Raw genomic sequence first — 19519 nt, forward strand, 5'->3', positions numbered from 1 at the left:
CTTGGGTTGGTATCACCAAAAATTAATTGGAATTACATATGTCATTTGGTGTCAGAACACCAAAAATCCCATTTTATAATAAACGTTTGAATTTTAAATTCCAAAATATTTCTATTAAAACATTCCAATCCCAAATACAATTTATTGAGCAACAAAACAAGCATTATTGCCAATTACATATATTTACAAAACACACACACACACACTGCCATTTTCTTAAATTTATTGTGAAAAATCAAACAGACTGCTAAGATCAATATATATTGATACAATGTTAATGGCCAGTAGTTCTGTTCAGCTGCAAATGTGATTTTAGAACAATGTTGTTGGAAATCTGCAGTTATTCAGCCTGTGAAACAACTTAACTGAAAAAAAGCCTCTTCTATGAAATCCTCCTGATCATTACTTGTGCAATGATAAGAGGGGTGTACAAACGAAAAGACTCCTTAAAGTGAAAACTAAAAATACAAAACTTTGGTCTGCTTCCTTGACTGGCTGCTTCACAAATACATTTTCAGCCAGGGTAGAAGCACCCAGTTTGAAAACTGCAAGAACAACAACAACAACAAAAAATCTACAAAAACAGGTTAACCTTGCATCTATTGAAATACATTGACGTCATTAAAATAGAAACATGAGTCTGACACGCACATATCATCAGTTTCTTATATGGTCGCTGAACATCTGCTTTGAAGGCACGTCAGCTTTTACCTCCCTTACTTGCACATCGTACATATACAATGGAAACGACAAAACAAACACGTTGACCTTAAATACAGAGTTAATCGAAACAAATTAAAAAAAAAAAAATAGACAATTTTGCGCGTACTGTGTGACAGCGATAAAGGACTTACTTCATTGGCGCTCCGACAAGCAAAAAACCAGGTTGAACCCTTTGACGTTCTATTCACTGCCTCTGGAAAACTACAATTTATGCGTTATTCTGCAGTTTGAGAGCTTGTGTGTGTGTATGTGTGTGAATAATGTGTATGCGTATTTATGTAAAGAGCTTGTATGGTGGAGTGAAGTGGTCTTAGGAGGCTAGTCATCACGGCACACGGATCAGTGACTATGGGCGGGCAAGTTTCGGGTCATGGGACTTGAGTGTGCCGACGGCATCCTTCACTGCGTGATAAATGATGTTTTTCACCTAGACAGATACATTTAAAAAAAATAAAAAAGAAAAAAAAAATGAGGCGATTTGAAGGCAAACAGATGGCATAAAATAATACTATAATCAACAACCACAGAAATGCTCAACATCATGAGCGATCTGACTTCAATCTGTTACATGCATAATGTATATAAATATTGTTTAATATGAACTTCAAACACGTTTTTGAGTCTGACAAAGTCCACAATACCTAAATAGACCACAAGGGGACAATAATGTGCCACAACAAGCTCTGTCATAATTTTCCAAGCAGTGTTTTTGACAAGAAATTTTAATTTAGTTTTAGTCATTTCACTAAAATTAAAGTTTTAATCATAATTTAGTCATCTGATTGTATTTTAGGTTTAATCCAATTTTAAATTGATAAATTTAGTTGATATTTTCCTTCAGCATACATTTCAACTTTTATACAGAAAATAACACACCTCTTTGTAATGTAACACGATAAACACATTTAATACGGCGTCTTTATTGTTTCAAAGAAGCATGTTGAACTAACAATAATATAAGTTACTTTTCACCCAAATAAAAAAAAAAAAAAAGTGCATAATTGCTTGAGATTAATCTTACAGCTTCACAATGAATGTAAAAAAATAAAATACAATTTGAACATTAAATCAAGTGCAGTGAACACTGAACAGTTTCTGGGTGTTTTTTTTTATCCCACCCACGTATCATTCCTTCTGATTGGATTGTGTGAATTTTTGTCACTGTGTTCTTGTCATTTTCGTTTTAGACATTGATGAAATTGTCAATTTTAGTTATCGTTTTCATCTCAATGAATGCACTCTATTTTAGTTTTCGTTTAATTTTCGTCTGAAAAAATATTTGGCACGAAAAATATGAGGAAAATTTGTCGTCGACGAAATTATCACTGTTTCTAAGTGGAAGCAGTTAAGTGGTAGTACTATTACAGTAATAGATGTTAGTACTATTATAGTTAATACATGTACCATAAAAAAAAGATATACATTTCTACTTAATTTATTTCCTTTGGGGCACAACATGCTGCTGTTTCTCACTGTGGCCACACAACCTTATTCGCTATGGGAAGTTTTATTTATGTATTTTTTTTCTGAAAAATACAATAAAATAACACTACAACAACTTTTTGATAGCAAAAATGTATGCTGATGTTACATGACAGAAATGTATGTTTCTACAAAGCTTTGTATATAAACAAATGGGAGAGGTGAATCTAATTCAAAATGTCATAGTTTCGTAGACATTGCTTGAGTAGTTTACACATAATCCCGCTAACGTACACATCCCTTGGTCCGTCAAGACATTGTCAGCATGAGAGAGAGGTGCGTATTTAGCACACCTACCTGTAGCTTGTCTTCATGGTTCGTGTGAGTGGTCGAAAGGTGTCGGAACTCTTGCGTCAATCTGAAACAGTGTCTCACATGCTCTGGAGACACAAAGTCCTCAGCCGCCTTGATGCAACTGTACAAGTTGTGCACCTGAGAGCAGAACAACAATGTTACAATGATTGAATAGTCGACAGGCAGGCATGTCACGTCTCTCCATAACAGATGTCTTTACCTGGTGTGGTGCTCCAGCAGGGATAAAAACAGCATCGCCCAAGAATTGCACAATGGCCCAGCCCTGCACACCATATTCTTCATACAGTCTGCGGCGGAGAGCCTGATCCAAGTACCAGCTCTGGTCATGAATGGGGTCATGGTCGAGAGGGTTCTCCTGGCCCTGCTCCTCTCCGAACTTGACAGAAAAAAAAAAAAACACTCAACTGAAAAACTTGCCCACTTGCCAATGCTGCAGCTGATTTATCCAGAGATTGGCCCGTCGGGACGGTATCCGCTGGCTGCTAACCTTGCGCAGGAGTTCTCTGATCTTCTCTGCGTCCTTGGCCGCATAGATGTGCCAGAGAGCTCCGGGTTTCTCATTTGCATTGTACACCCTCCTCTTTGTCATTTCATCCACATCTCCCTCCTCAATAGTGGTCATGACCTCTGTGTTCAAACAAAACACCAGCACAATGACATCAGCGGATTATACATTAGTGCTATTCTGTCTTGTAGACGCATGTTGTCTGGTGTAAAATATTTGTATATATATCATTATTATTAGGCATGTTTGATAGTGCACCCCTTTTTTTCCCCAGACAGAAACCAGTAAGTACTCAATTCTTAGTCATCGATACCACTGGTACGTCTGATAAATAAAATTTCCTCCCCTAAATTTTAAAGACCTATATAACCCAATAATGTATAGCATTTTTTGTAATTGTGTGAAATTAATAGCAATTTCCATTCTTCTAATTTCAAATTCTTGATCGTAAAACGACTACGGTACATTATCGACCGCCGTTGTGAATAGTAATACCAATACCTGATATCGCTAACTATTCGGGGGGGGGGGGGGGGGTTAACCTGGTGTAATTATCATAAACTGTTGCCAATCTGCCGCAAAATTATTCACGATTTTCAACAGCATTGCTAAAGTAGTCCAAAGACGTTTATCATCACGATTTTAATTTATAGAACAACATAAATGAAGCCAAATAATAATATAGTACACAAGCATGGGCTTTTTTCTTAGTTCAAATGTGACATCATCCGTATTTCACATTTTTTTTGTTCTCTCTTTAACGTCCGGAAACGTTGTCGAGACAGCATGCTTTTAACAGCTCTGTCAAATGAGCTGATGTACCAGGAAAAAAAAAAAGTTACATTGTTTCAGAAGAAGGTAAATCCTTCTGGATATGCTGAAGGAAGGTAAAGGTTGAGCCGCTACTATAGCGGGAAGTTGTAGAGTACTATACAGACATCAAATTCATTCTATAATACCGCTGACACTACCATGGAGGTGTGCAAAAACCCTTCGGGTCATCATAAAGAAGTTGCTGCCTCTCTATTTTCTTCTAACCAGCCGCGACAGCTTTGAGGAAAAAGGGATGTAATTCCTCATCTTCTCTGTGGAGTCATCGCTTCAATATTATTCATCAGCCTGTACCGCCAACTATTCATTATCAACATGATCGGAATGTCATTTTAAACTTCTCAATACAATACAGTTCAAAGAATTGTTGGCGTGTAGAATACATATGATTGTTGCCTGTACAGTTTTATTTTTGGTTTACATTTTTAGGTTTATGGGATGAAACTGAATGCAGACATCCCAAAAACATTAACATTTTGTTTTGTAGTGTTGTCAATTCTGCACTTTTTATTTTTGCTATTCATGGTAATGTTCTAAATGTCTGATGTTCCATTCATGGACATTAAAGGAAAATAAATGCTAACAACATGTGCACTTTTGCACAGAAACGAATGTTTTAAACTACACATTGTGAATGTGTTTAGTAAAATGACTTGTTCCAAAACAGGAAAGGGACAAATCCCAGTTTGTGTGCATGTCAGCTGAAGAGTGGAATTAGCAGAGAGGAGATGCCTGCCAGATGAGATGGAGGGAGGCCAAGTCAAGATGCCCTTCATTCATACTTTTCTCCCACAGTGATTACATCACATTGACAGAAAGTGGACAAACTGCAGCGGCAAAAGAAGTGAAAGCAACTTTTTTGCTGGTGGGTATTTTGCCATCGATACAGAAGTGACATCCACAGAGAGTGTTTTCAATGATAAATTATTATTTGGGGGTTTCAAGATTATGTATATATAAATGCAGAATGGAGCTATACCCTCATCGTTGCATAAATAACTGCAGAGTAGGGCTAGGCGATGAATCAAATGTATCAAAGTTAATTCATGATGATTTTTTTTAATGAACATATTTATTAACATCTTGTGTAGTTCAAAGCACCTCACTGACATGCACTGCTTTCATTAGCAAATGGCAGAATTTTTCACATTGCTTTTCATATGACAAGAAAAGAACCTGGCGGTCAATCGCACTTAAAATTGCTGAGGAGATGCTGCCCATTTATTTATTTGTTGTTATTATTTATCCATACCTAAATACTGCCAACTTTTTGACGTCTTATTAAAATGTGTTGAACATTTAAAATGTTAATTCATCAAGGATCATACACATTGTGCCAAAAGGGACACTTAACAAGAGGAAACACCTTTCCACAAACAAAAATATGTATGTAGAGGGGAAAAAAAAAACTTCCAAGTAAGTTTTTAATAACATTGTTACCATTCACCTTTACTACAAGCAAAGGAGGGTGATTGGGGGGGTAATGTATTTATTTTAAGGCCATTATCGCCCAGCCCTATTGCAGAGTGAAGAGTGGAACAAACAAGAGGGGGAGTTAGTCAGGAAGAAATGCATGCTACTCAAGTGATACAACTGAAAGTCTACACACCTTTGCGTCCATTGATATCGGCTTCTGTGAATGAGAAATGTTGCCGTAATGAAAAAGACAGATAGCCATTGAATTCTTTTACGGGTGCTGTGTAAGCCAATGATGAGCAGGTGTGGCAATGAACAACCGTGTCAAGGAATAATGGACGCTTTGGCTCTGAGTCAACCTGAGTATTTATTGTTGTCTACCACCAAATAGGCTACAACTCACCACCAAGTGAACTGACATGGCTCTAATTACCATAATCCATCTCAAGCACTATATATTGTTTAAACATTTTGGATTAGAAGATTCTTAACCCTTTGAACTTTGGGGGGGTGTAATACTGTATAAGTATTTTCTCTGGGGATGCTTGTTTTGTTTCTTGGAACCCATTTATGAGGTCAAGGTCCACTAACGTTGGATCTGACAGTTCTACAACCCTTTATAAAAATTCCTGGAACCATCTCTCCTGGAAGATGATCATTTAAATAAATAAATAAATAATAATAAAACATCCTTGGAAAATGATGATGCCATAATGGCTAATAGCATGACTGCAACAAAGAATTTATGCTTGCGTGTGCGAGTCCACTGACCTTTCTCCAGGTCTCCTTCTCCTTGAGGTATTCCAACATAAACCATAACATTGACAGCATCGGACACATCAAGATGAAGGTTTGTGGTGCCAACCTTCCTGTCCTCAGTTGAGATCAAGCCTGAGAAAAACCAACCACCATGCAAAAGTGAGAGGGTGAAAGATGAAACCAAAAACATGCAATAATGCAGCAAAAATTGAAAGTATGGATGATGAACTCGGCCACAGCTTCCCACCATAAGCATTGTACATCTTGGGTCCTAGATCAGGTCGTACAAAGAAGTTGGGCAGACGTGCAGCAAGGTTTAGCCGGCCATCTCTTTTAGTGTACTCAGGCAAGGGAAGATTTTCCATCAAATCGTCAAACCTATCACACACACAGAGAAAGAACCACAAACATTAATAAATTCCTCAATCTAAATGTGAGAATAGTTAAGACTTGGAATTGATGTTTTGTCTCTTTGTACTCACCGTGTGAGCATCATATCCCTGAAGTCTTCTCCTGGAGGCCAGTCCTTTAATTTCAATACCATTGGGTTACCTTCAGCGTCTTTCAGCCGCTCTGTAGTTAAAAAAAAAACATATCAATGTTGAATGTAGCTATGCAGTCCAATGAGGAGAAAAAAAGCTGCATGTACAAAGAAGTATTGGAGAACTCACTGGAGATGATCTCAAAGCCGTCCCAAAAATCTCGCACTTTTACATCAGAAATGATGGCACAGTTTCTGCAGTTGACTAAGTCTACATCCTGGTCTCCAAACTCCTCACTAAAGGCCTCAGGACGCCACAACTCTGCTTTCAGTCGTTTATGTATCCCTGACACCAAGACAGGCTATGCACAAAGGAAACAAATTGTAAATATAAGACAAATACAGTAAGGCTATTTTAATGAAAACTGTTCCACATTAAAGTGAAAAAAAAGCACAGTAGAATATGAAGAGTGGTTCTTACTTGTCCCTGCTTCCAGCACTCTCTAAATATTTTCCAGTTGTTACTATTGCTGGGATCCTGGAGGCAAAGGAGTCGTCCGTCACAGAGCCAGGAGTGCGAGGTGTGTGGTTCCAAAACACTGAGGCCCATTATTCCATCTTTGCGGGCTCCCAACACACCGAGCTCACTTCCCTCAGAGGTTCCGGTACGGCGGCCTTCGGCTTTCTTCGTCTCCACAACTGAGGCAATGATGTGGTCCAAGAAGTTGGGAAGGCTGCTCTTGAGCTTGTCACTCTGAGTCAGGACAATTGTATATTAGGGGTGTTAAAAGTAGTGCGTTAATTAAGGTTCCTTTAACGGCAATCATTTTTTTGAACGCACAATTAATGACCGCCCCTTACTTGGAAAGCCTGTACTGGGGGAATTTCAATCGCAACGCAGCAGACATGTCCACGGCAAAATTTAGCAGGAATAAACGTGATAAAAATGCATGTATTTGTGGAGACTGGGATCAAGATGTATTTAACAATTTAAAAAAAAAATGTGCAGAATTTCACAACTTCCTTCATATTAAAGCTTAGATAGCACTTAATATGAAAAGAAAAATGCCCTCAACATACATGAATATCACACTTTTTTTTTTAAACAATACAGTACATCTTTTTAATTTTAACTCCATTTTATGAATTAATATGAAATTAGTCAATGACTGAAAGATGCAGCCATATTTCTATTCAACATTTTTTCTTAAATATTCTTTGTTAGAAGTATGAAAAAAAATATTGTATATTTAGAACAGATATAAAAATTTGTGATTAACTACTGAAGTCATGAAAAATTTTGAACTGCTCTGCACTTAGAGAAAACGTAATTTTTTACGTGTGTGTGTAATGTGTTTTAGTAGTTAAACCTTAAAGAGGACTGTAATTATCAGGCTCATTGCTCAATACTGAACGAGCAGGTGGCCACATGCATATACGCACACAAACAAAACTTTACACTTACGCCTCCGGAGGTAAAGACGGATGGGAATGGTACCACACTCTCTCCATGTCCTTGGGAAAGCTTGCCAGGTCCAGAATTGAGCAGGTCCCGTAGACTAGAACCTTCCGGTTTGGACTGCGTCACGCTGGAGCCCAGTAACAGGCTGTTAAAGAGCTTGGGGCTGGAAGCCGAAGGCCTTGACAGGGCACTGAGTGAGTCCAGTCCAAAAGGAGGTCGACTTTCCCGATTCATAATGGCGCGAAGTGAACCGGATTCTGAATGAGAAGAAGACAGTGATGTCACACTTTAAAATGGAATGCAGTTCCGGTGATTTGTCTTTTTCCTCACCTTTCGTGTCATCCTTGGATTTCTGTGTGGCCAAGTCTGCAAGCCAGTGCAGAGCGGAGCTGTTGCCCTCTCCTGACGGGCGCGTCTCCTTTGCCGAGGACTGTGGAAGGTTACTGAGGGATGATGTACAACTGGTGGAAGTGCTAGTACTGCCCACACTTTCCCCTGCCCCGCCACTGGACGATACTGTTGTTTGAGTAATTTCAGTTTTGATAGGTGACGTTTCGCTTTCTAACTTTGGAGTTGTGCCAACAGCAGATACTGTAGCTCCAGGGATGCCACCACTGTTTGGCGGTGTCTGTTGAGACAAACAAACCAACCGTAAGAATGTATTTCAACACCTGATATGGCATTCATGACATTATGATGCACCTGTGAAATCCCATTGGGGGCACTATGGCGGACTAGGGCCTTAGTATGCCGACTGGCACAAGGGCAGTTGGCTTTAATACCCCACTTGCCTCTTGCTAAGTGCACCATGTCACCTATGTTGTAAAGAGCTAAGAGAAAAAACAAACAAACCTCATGATAGCAAATTTACATTTCAATCTGAATATATAAATGCACGCTGTACCTGTGCCAGGGATAATCTGTGTCGGCATGAGGTTCTCGGGCTCGTGCGGTTGGCCTTTAGCGCACTTCAACCAAGAGAAAACATCATCCACTGGACCATCTTCTAAATCTAAAATATATAACATATGTTTATAACACACCATAATCAAAACATCAAAGTATTTAGATTGGATTTACATTGGACATGGGGGACTTAAATTGTCAAGAAGAACTTCTAATTAAAGCCACTATCTATGAAAACTTACCATCTCTTGGTATGTTCCTGCGCAGGCGATAGCAGTCCAGACACACGCCAAAGCCGCACTTGCGACACACCCAGTGGATGTTGAACAAGGTGGTCTCGCACACGTCACACATTTCCCTCACACCTCGCACAGCACGTTTCCATGCTACTTTCTCTGTTGGAGCAGCAAGACAAGTAATGCTAGTACAGGATAGTCAAGTAATATTCGAGTCATTTGAATCTCCTGTAATGCAGGGACATTATGGATATGGATGATGGAAAGGCTCCGAACAACACTAATGCAATCTTGATATTTTTATTACATTGTCTTTAAGTAGTTTTGAGTTACAAAATAGTGACAGCTTACTTTTTATAATTTCCCTTTTGATGTATTCAATATGATTTTTTTCCACTATATTGCTAAATATACAATAGCATTGAGACATTGACAACATAGAACATCAAAACTCAAGCACTCTATTGTGCAAATTATATTCCTCATAAATATTTATTATACGCTACTGTACTATAGATTAATCACGTCATAACATTAATTCATTTCGGTTTTTCAGACTATACTGTGAGTGGCTGTGTTTATATCTCCCTTTAGATACTTATTAATTTGCTGTTCAGAAATGATTACTCACCAACAGTAACAGAGTTCCAGCTAGACTTCTGTTAAACGCGAACCAGTGTTCTATGAATACATTTAACGGTAGCTTAGTGGTTTAGCATTACTAAGCTTTTTTCCCCTGTTAATTATTACATGTTCTCCTTTCGTGAGAACGGTACTTGTCAGAATTAGAGCTAATTTGCCGACATGGAGGAGATGATTAGCAACTTTTATTCAAGAGTTGCCGGCACTGGAGTTAGACGTGAGGAAGACGCAATTACATCATCAACAAACGTTATCGCGATGAGATGTTCATGGCCAAATTTTGTGCCAGCCAATCACAAGCCACGGTACTCACAAGTCAAGTGCATGACAGCTACGCACTCACTTTCTGGCAAAAAAACAAATTAACCCAGAGCGCAATATGTCCCCTCCCAACATTTTTGACTTATCCGTAACAGCAGAACATATGGCAAACACCCATAACAGAAAAAATCAAAATACAGACTTGGCATCTCATGTATGCCTGAAGAATAAATATAAGATGTATCAGTACATACGGTGAGGTTCCACCATCATCATGGCCTCCTTCTCGGACATGACCAGCTGACAGAACTGGTCGCCCACATTGGCCAGGATATACTTGGATGTGTCAAGGTCAAGCCCCTCTTGCACAGCGGGCGCAGGTAGCCACAGACCCATTGCCATCGAGTCGCTCTGCTGTGGGCTTAGGAAGCCTTCGACACGCAACATACCCTTACGAGTGAAAGCCAACCTGGTCACAGTACAAAAAACAAATGATGAAATATCACAATTCACAAATGACCTGTCTTGTAGAAACATAATTAACTCATTTGCTTCCAAAAACATAGAAATGCGTTCTATTTTAAATATTACCATGCTCCCAAAGACGTATTTATACTTTTTTTTTTTTTTTAAATGCTCGTGCATACAGAACGCTTTGATGCAGCCTTTCAACTGAAGAGAATGGTAATGGCAATGGTAGTTATTATAAAAACGGCCAGCAGGTGGCAGCAGAGTATAAGAGATCAACCATGGCCATGTTGTAACAAAGGTGTTTTCCCACTGTTTTAAAGAGATTTGTGAATAATGAAACTTGTCTATATTCTAATGCTAATTGTTGCAAAATGAAAACAGATGGAAATATACTTTTTTTTTCCTGATGAAAGAAGAAACTAATCTTTCTTTTGGCAGGTTCGATGTTTTTATAGCAATAGAACACAATATTCTGTGGGCCTTGCAAAATCAGTCAAAATCATGGAAGACAGCCGAGAATGAAGGTGGTTGCTTCAGTGAAAATGGCTGGGAGTGAATTAGTTAATATAACTTGCTATAATGATGTACCTTCGGAAGTGGAAGAAACGACAAGCCACATTTGGATCGTCGTCATCCTCGCTATCGTCATCTGCAATGCGAGATTTGCGATAGCGCTCCAGGCGACACTCGCGGCACTTGTGCAAGTGAGGAGCCACGTTGATGCACGAGCCATCCTGGAGGAAGGATTCGCCAGACTGCTTGAGACGGCGCACTTTGCTCTGGTCTTTCAGTACAGACTGGCCCACTGCAAAATACACATTCATGCTAAATACAAAATGATATCACCTTTTATGCTTCTAACTTTCTTAAACTAAAGTTACCTTTGAAAGGCTTATTTCGTGGACGGCTTTTCGCAGCGCCTTGGATTTTAGCTTTTTGCAGCATGGCTCCATCCTTCCCAGACTGAGATGCTTCTCCATGGGCTTGGCCTTTGTCTGGACCCTCCTCATTCTCACTCAGGTCTGACAAGTCGCTGTTACTGCTTAGGTCCGAGTCACGTTTGGTTGACTGTGCTCTTTCCTCCAAGGCAAACTTCTGAGTGAGGTTCTGGTCAAAAGTCACAGGCAGCTGATCCATTCGAGCCGAGCCGCCTGTTCCAAAAACGGAGCCGCCTGCTCTGGCAGGACCGGTTGTACCAAACATAGAGCTGCCTGAAGTGGATGATGGCATCTCCCCAACTGCCTTTTCTTCTTTTACCAAAGTGCCTTCATTCTGTACCCTTTGGGTCGTTTGAGTTGGTGCTGGGGAGATTGAAGAGCTGGGTGAAGCAGCAGATGAGATTGCTGCGAAAGGGGAGGTTAGAATGCCCTTAGGTGGCTCAGCCATAGTGAAAAGATTGGGCTTGTTGTCTGAGGCACACTCAACTCTGGAGAGTCCAGCAAATGGCGTGTGTATGTTTTTGTCCCCATAGGCCAAAAATGGATTCGCTGGCTCTTTGGAACCTTGCAGGAAAAGGTTCTGATGGCTCTCAGAAGAGTTAAAATTAGATGGCATCACCACAGCCCCCGTCAATGTACCATTATTACAACTCTTTAAAAGGCTTTGGAGTCCAGATGCTGCTGCAGAACCCGCAACGGCAGAGCCCCTTCCAGCAGAAGTGCTACCCATGTCTGGAAAGGCTGTTGAAGCGTTGCTCAGCACACCATTTCCTGTTGGATGAATGTCGAGCGTTTTGGTCTGCTCCGGCTTTTTCACGCCTTCTGCAGCAGACTTGAAAAGGTTTGGGGGTTCCTTATTAAGGGTTTCTGACACCGTGGCAAAGTAATTTGTGTCCTTGGACTGGTTTTGAGCACTAGCGATGCCTGGGTTGGAGTCCAGATTCTTTGTCATGCACTGGAAAAACAAGTTTTGGTCTTGCTTGGATTGAGTCTCACTCTTATCTCGACCAAAGCCAAATCCAAAGGGTCGCGAAGTGTCCTTGGAGGTTGCACAACTTGTTGCAGCGCCATTCGTCTGTGAGGTAACCTCTCCAAAAACAGGAGCAGCAGGCACAGCTGATGGGAGACGATAACCCATCGCAGTCTTTGGTGCCTGCAACATAGACAACTCCATTGAGAATGCAGTAGGTAGGTAGATAGTGATGATTACTTGATTATGAGTTATCTTGCATCCAGTGTAGTAAAATAGTAACAGTGTACCCGGCGTATCAGCAGTAAGAAATAATCGGTAGATTAATCTATACTAAAAGTATTCGATAGTGACAGCACTAGGTCTAACAGTTGAAATTTATGTTAAAATTTGGTAAAAATAATCAAGTCATTGGAGCAATCCTGAAATAGCGTCCAAACTTGCCCCTGGGGGAAGTGAAAAATAACGACATTACAGGCATCCCCTCAAGAGAAAAAAGAAAGTAGCTCAACAATCCCAGCAGCATACTTTTTTGCTAATTGATACGAGTTCTGGTGTGTGTTGTGTTGCCACTTCATGTCCTTTTTACAAGACACAGCAAAACGTTAAAATAATACTAAACAATATAGAATAGAATGTCGAAAACCTTCTGGTTGTCTTACCTCTGTCTGGCTTCCCCAAGTGGGAGCCTTGGGCGTAAATCCTCCAGAGGCAGACAGCGCCACACTCGGGCTGCTGTCAGCCGAGGACCAAGAAATGGTGACAGGCCCAGGGGAAACCAGGGCTGACGTTTTGGAAAAGGATTTTGAGGCATCTTCTCTGACTGCTGGTTGGGATGGAGAAGCCTTGGGGGCTGGGGCTCCAGGGACCAGGCTTGGCATTTGGCCTAAAGAGGGGAAAGATGTGGCAGAAAAGGGAGACGGTGCTGGTTTGAGGGGAGGAGGGGTGGGGGTAAGAGAAACTGGGGTGGTTGAGTCCGCTGCCCCTTGCGTGGCGAGCATCCGACCATTTTCTTTCACATGGGCGTAATAACGCGTCGGGTTGGCATTTGACTGATCCATCTGTACGGAGGAATTGGTGGGCGATGATACTTTGCCCTGAAGAAGGCTCCCCTCCGAGGTGCCGCCATTTTTGGTTGTGCTGCTGACTCTTTCCCCAGCATCTCCTCTCCACACATCTGGCCCTTCCGTCAAGTTTTTGTTAGAATCGCCACATTTCGGATCGTAGGCTCCAAATTCTACTGCCCCTTTAAAACGCTTCAAGTTCATGTCTTCCTCCTCAGAGGCAGTTCTGCGTCTGCGACTATTATCACCCTTCAGTGTTTCACAGTCCATCTTTTGCCGGCCACTCTTACCAAGCTAAAAAAGAACAATGATAGGAAGTTACTTTAATGCAAATAAAGCAGTATCCAAAAGGTAAAATATGACAAGGAGTGGGACAAAATATCGATAATGCAAGATGATTGGTTTGACGTTTTACCATGGTTTGAAAAATCTAAATCTTTCTCTATGAACAAGAGAGGGGATGGTGTGGAGTTACCCACGGAGAATACACATAGATAAAAAGGCTGCAAGGTCGGGGAGAGAAAAATATAGCTTGCACATGACAGAGAATATGGCTCTATATGAAGAAAAACTTTTGCATTGATGTTATAAAGCATTACCTCTTCATCTCCCAGCATGACATGTATAACACGAGGGTCCACCAGCTGCTTTTCTTTATTCTATAACAAACGTGTGTTGTGTTAATAAACCATGATTTCCTCACTATTTCTCCATTATTTCAAAATTATCCACGTAAACCATCACCTTATCCAACATAATCTCCATTATGTGTGAGATCAGGTCGTGTTGTGAGACAAGTCCCACGGCCCAGCATTCCTCAAGCTCTGGCTGGTACACGCACACTCTTCGCCCTTGAATTGTGTATGAACCTGTGCAAAAAAACAATGAGGGGTCAACTTCACGCATTGTCAACCTGGATAGTAAATGCTACAAAAGCACATATTTAAGTTGAAAGATGAAAAACACAAGACAATGAAAAAGAAAATACACCCTGACCCAAGAATTCAATGCTTTTTTCAAAAGTCAAAAGGAAGAAGATAAGGGCTAGTTCTTACCCTTCCTAAGAATCTCCTGCAGTTCAAAATCACTTCGCCAGCTGGAAATGGCAGTCTGCACAGAGGGCTGCTCCACCAGCAGTGGATGTCTTATGTCTTTTTCAACCTGCGTAAAGGACACAAAACACATTGCCCTCAATGCTGTAATGCTCTTAATAGATAGAACATACACAAATACAATTTGAATTCCCATGTCTTTTCTCTGTATTGTTTGTCATTGTTTATATTGTCATGCTTAAATTGGAGGAAAGGCAAATGATACAAGTTTAAGAAATATACAAACCTCAAACCTGTGGATCGACTTTTTATCAGGAAGGAACTCAAGATTGTTGCTTCCAAAATACTGCACCGCAAGCACAGATCCTAAACCCACTCTGTCCACTATGGAGTGGAAAGCCTACGAAGAACAAAGAAAAATGTAACATTGAACGTAGCCTTACACTTCAGAGCAACCTGCACGTGGGAAAACACACATTTTAATTCAAATCAATCAGCTTTATTAAGTGTCAATCACCAAACAACAATGCACAACAATAAAGTACATTGTAAAAAGTAATTCAATAATGTTAAAAGCCAAAGCTATAAAATTGGGATGGACAGATACCAATACTGGTGGCGGAAAGTTCCTTCATCCAGCACGCTGGTTCCAGTCGGTCACAAGTTTAGTTTTTAAGTTGTGGCATTCTAATCAAGGACTCCTGTATTTCTTTTAACTTACTTGCTTTTGAAGCGAATACAAAGAGATATCAAGGCATCCTTTGAGTATCCACAAGACTACGCCCTTCTTTGCCTCTTAATTTTTTCTACTACACGTACTCCTTCCGCGTGGTATATTAGTGTTCAGACTGAGGGACCACATCATTGTCAGTAATGCAAATCTATTACTCTAAAAACTGTTGTATTTAAGTAAAAAATGCCATGTCCAAGATGTCTGCTCTTTGTGTTCTTAAACAATATATTAAACCATTTCCATCACAATTCTAAGACTTGTAAACACAGCCTTGACACTTACCAGAGCAGGCCAAGGTGTGATTGACCCGGAAGACAAGGTTGTTATGCTTCGACTGGCCCAAACGATGGAATCTTCCACCAACAGAGCCTTAACGGAATCATCGTACACCTGCACCCACGAACACCGCTGTGACGCGTTCTCAAACTCCACAAACACCTGCAGTTGAAAACATTTCATGTGTTTACATACCTTCCAAGTCAAACAGCAACCCAGTTTTAGTATATGTGCTTTATGCAATCGCAAAGGTACATTCATTTTGAAGAATTTAAGCCTTAACGTTAATTAGCGTGTTCTCATTATAGGAATAGAAATTTTTATCAAAATAGACTAGAGAATGAACCCCAGCATACATCTGAAGAAATTGAGTATTCAGAGCGGATGCCATTGATTCCATACTGGCTTCAGTCAATTACCTTCCGTTTGAATCTTTAATTGACTGGTAACTTGTGATGGTAAACATAAAACATGAGATGAAAACCCTAATCCAAAATGGTTGTGCGTGAATGGGAAACCAATATGCATGTGATTTTTTTGTTGTTGTTTTACTTCAACTAATATTGCTAATAATAAGAAATTGGATGTACACTGGAAAATTGAGCAGTGTTTAATCTTTTAAGAAATTACCCATGTCGATAGAACAGCACGTTCCACATTACAGCCTTAACATCAATGTCACCCATGATGTCAACTTGCTTTGAATAAAAATGTGATCTTCCCTTGCATTGCCGTATTCATGAACAATGTGTCCATTTTATGGATACTGGGGAGCTTTGTTTAAAGGTAGAGAATTCTACACATTTCAGTATTATTGACACGTATCAATGTTTTAATTTTAGATACTGAACAATCCTGTGCATTTACCCATTGTTCTTAACATTTGTTAATATTGCAAAAGATGCTGTTTGTTAAATTAAAAACAAAAGCATCCTAATTACCTTCAAGTACAATTATTAATGAGCTCAAACTGATGTTTTGGTTTTTTTTACACACATAGAATCTTGTTTTAGCACTCAAGCACACTTTGGTAGATGTAATCAATTTCTTGTCATGTTTCTCTGGTGAATTTCGTTAAAATTGTAATGTCGTTTTTATCTTTGACAACACACCCAAAAGAAGAATTGCAATGGAGTGAGGTCTGCTGTTGGTGGTGGCCATTATAAATTGAAAAGCAAATACTAAAAAAAATAAAAAATAATTAATAAAGAGAGTAAATAAGAAATTGGTATGTTATCTCGAGTTAGGTTTTCTCCAAGTATCTAATTGGTTTCATTTATGTAGGTCACCCATCTTAACGTCTTTCTTTGGCAGTCTTACCCACCGTAGAATAATCATCTTTGCCCAAAGCTTTCCAATAATTACAAAAAAAAATGTCATTTAAAACACCGCCCTCATTCGTAAACATTAACGACTTAAATGCCTCTGTAAAGTGAATTGTTTCGCAACTTAGAGGCCGCTTAGTGGACTAATACAGCTAGCAAGCAAGAAGCTAATGCTACATGTCAATGCAGAAGGTGAGCAAAAACGACCCAATTGTCTTTCTTTGGGCGAAAATTGATCTCAGCTATGATATTTTTTTATGTGTGGCGGCAACTGAATAATATTCCCGAAGGTGGTTGACACTAGTTAGTTTGGTAAAAAGCGAACATTGTGAAGGCCAGAAAATCCCCGGTGTCGAGTTTAGCTTCGGTCAGCTGCAAGTGACGTTAGCAAGCTCGTAGGTTGTACATAGCAAAGCTAATACAGTACTATGTGTCAACATATGTATCCATACTAACATTAGCGCCAATCGAGTGAGAACACAAAAAAAAAGGACAACAATTATGAGACATTAGCCCCATAGCTGGTTGTTATTGGGTTGCATTATAAGACACTACACCGTATGTAAACACCGACCGTCAGTCCCGCAGCAGGAGTTGTTGTTGTCGCTTCTCCTCCGCCAGCCTCCGGGGCCGCCAGGCCGATGACGCTCACTGCCCGCACCGTCCCCCGCAACCAGTCCCGGGCTCGCGGCGTCTGCTCCGACTCGGATCCGTTAGCAGTCCCGCCGTCGCCGAGGAGCAAGAGTAGCCGCTTCCCAATCAATTCAAGAGACTCCCCCATGTTTTGCCCGCAAACTAGCTGCCTCTATCGAGCCAACATGAACGGTGTTAACTTCCTCGCTCGGATGCGAACTCGAAAGTGCGAAAAGACGAACAAGGGAGGGGGAAATAGCCGATTGCGGCCGCTAAATGTACCGCTAAATACGCCGCAAACTGGAAATCGAACCGTGCACCAGACGACACTGGAGAGCGAAACGGAATTGACACGGCGGAGATGTTATTGTCCTCGGTGGTATCCGCGACTACCCTGCTACGTCCGCCATTGCGCCCTGCAACAATCAAACGCACTCCTCGTAGGCAACCAGCACTGCGGAGACACGGATCTTGTCTGTGTGAGCGGTGACCTCTAGTGGAAAAAAATCGGAATTACAATCGGAACCACTGCGGAATGGAGGCTGGTTTAACGCAGGGAAAATGAAACCTCCCCCAACTCAAAAGTTTTATTCTTTCTTTATATGACGAATCGATCAGTGTCACTCACTCTATATGACGTTAAAGGAACTCTGATTTTCGTATAAACGCAACACTTCAAAGTGTTTAAAACAGCGATGCAGTTGAGTCAATGCATTTCTAATCCACTTCAACCAACAATTAATAGGCTTTTCTTTTGAACTGCTTCATGACAATGGCAAACACAACTGTATAGGTTCAATTATATTTTAAAAGGTAGACTGTCACTAGAGCTCTTATATTGGATCTGCAGGAATAAAGTATCGGTTGCATCTGAAGAACACAGTGAAAGCACATTTTCATTATTCTTTTTTACATACATGTACCTGACACATTTACTAACTATACCATGTCCACATTTAATTGACAATATGTTAGTGATTCTCAACTACAATGTGTCAAGAGAAATCATCAGGTGCTTTGCAAATTATTCAATTTCTGAAAATATTATTTATTTACCCGCGACCCTTTGTGATGAATAAGCAGTCAAGAAAATGGATTGATGGATTATTTATTTACTATATCTTTCTTTGTTATTCCATCTATGCGAGATCTTTATGATACAGAACAATTAATTGTTATTCCACTAGATGGCAGAATATTATCCTGTTTACGCCCGTTGTTGCGCTTAAGAGCTAGCTTTGAGCTAAAAAAAAAAAAAAAAAGATTTCACAAGTCAGTTATCTCAAGATCATCATTCTTTCAGTATATCTACTTTTTTTGGTGACATTTTTGTTTGGGGGCGCGTATGCTTTTTCTTATGTGAAATACTCGTTTGGAAAGACAGTACATGTACGGTACGTCATAATACTTGCAGTATTTTAGGTGTCCACTGTGTGGCGCTAAACAACCAAAAATAACAGCAGCGAGATGGGAGTCAAGTTTACTCTAAATACAGTACAGCAGAACAACTTTGAGGGTAAACAGTTTTTGTTGTTGTTTTGGTCATTTCCAAACAATCTTCCCCACTAGAAGTACATTAAAAGGAAACAATCTGTTGTCATCAGAAAACGTCGATGAGACTTAGACTTGACTTTATTGATCCCTTTGGGATGGCTCCCTCTAACAACTAAAATAAAGTACACGAATTCAACTCACCCGATAACGTGTGGTATTTGATTATTCATTTAAGTGTACGTACCGTTCTGGTTCAGGCACGCCTCTAACTCTTTGTGCACGGGGTCAGAGATCATCTTAAAACAACCAGTCTAGTCGAGCATATCCTATTCGTTAATTTAATTATTAAAAAAAAAAAAAAAAAAAAAAAAAAAAAGATCAAACTAAATAATAGTAGATGGGGAAAAAAATAGCCTTAGCAGTCATGCTTTTAGATGTAAGCGTGTGGAGAAAATGCCAAAGGCATTGAGGCATACAGTGTTGCCAATTTTGCTTTTGTATCATACTAATTGTTTCCCCAAACCAAAAGCCCCACACAAGTGTC

At 40.1% G+C, this 19519-nt stretch overlaps 1 protein-coding gene across 2 annotated transcripts; it reads right to left on the reverse strand.

Moving 5' to 3' along the window:
• Positions 1-206: 206 nt before the first annotated feature.
• Positions 207-18026, reverse strand: kdm3b (lysine (K)-specific demethylase 3B). Of its 2 annotated transcripts, XM_077531206.1 has the most exons (25): positions 17423-18025; positions 15530-15685; positions 14801-14914; positions 14518-14623; positions 14207-14331; positions 14062-14121; positions 13061-13756; positions 11372-12581; positions 11079-11295; positions 10274-10488; positions 9123-9275; positions 8879-8986; positions 8677-8804; positions 8305-8602; positions 7978-8231; positions 6994-7266; positions 6703-6874; positions 6514-6604; positions 6279-6409; positions 6044-6163; positions 5466-5489; positions 3008-3147; positions 2720-2896; positions 2503-2637; positions 207-1150 (listed from the first exon to the last, which is right to left on the reverse strand). In XM_077531206.1, the coding sequence occupies exons 1-25, from the start codon at positions 17627-17629 to the stop codon at positions 1070-1072; spliced, it is 5391 nt and encodes a 1796-aa protein (XP_077387332.1). In that variant the 5' UTR covers positions 17630-18025; the 3' UTR covers positions 207-1069. The 2 variants fall into 2 exon arrangements, with proteins under 2 accessions (XP_077387332.1, XP_077387333.1); XM_077531207.1 differs by lacking the exon at positions 5466-5489 and having other exon boundaries at positions 17423-18026.
• Positions 18027-19519: the final 1493 nt, after the last annotated feature.

This window comes from Festucalex cinctus, chromosome 9, assembly GCF_051991245.1.
Source record: "Festucalex cinctus isolate MCC-2025b chromosome 9, RoL_Fcin_1.0, whole genome shotgun sequence".
Classification (NCBI taxonomy): domain Eukaryota; kingdom Metazoa; phylum Chordata; class Actinopteri; order Syngnathiformes; family Syngnathidae; genus Festucalex; species Festucalex cinctus.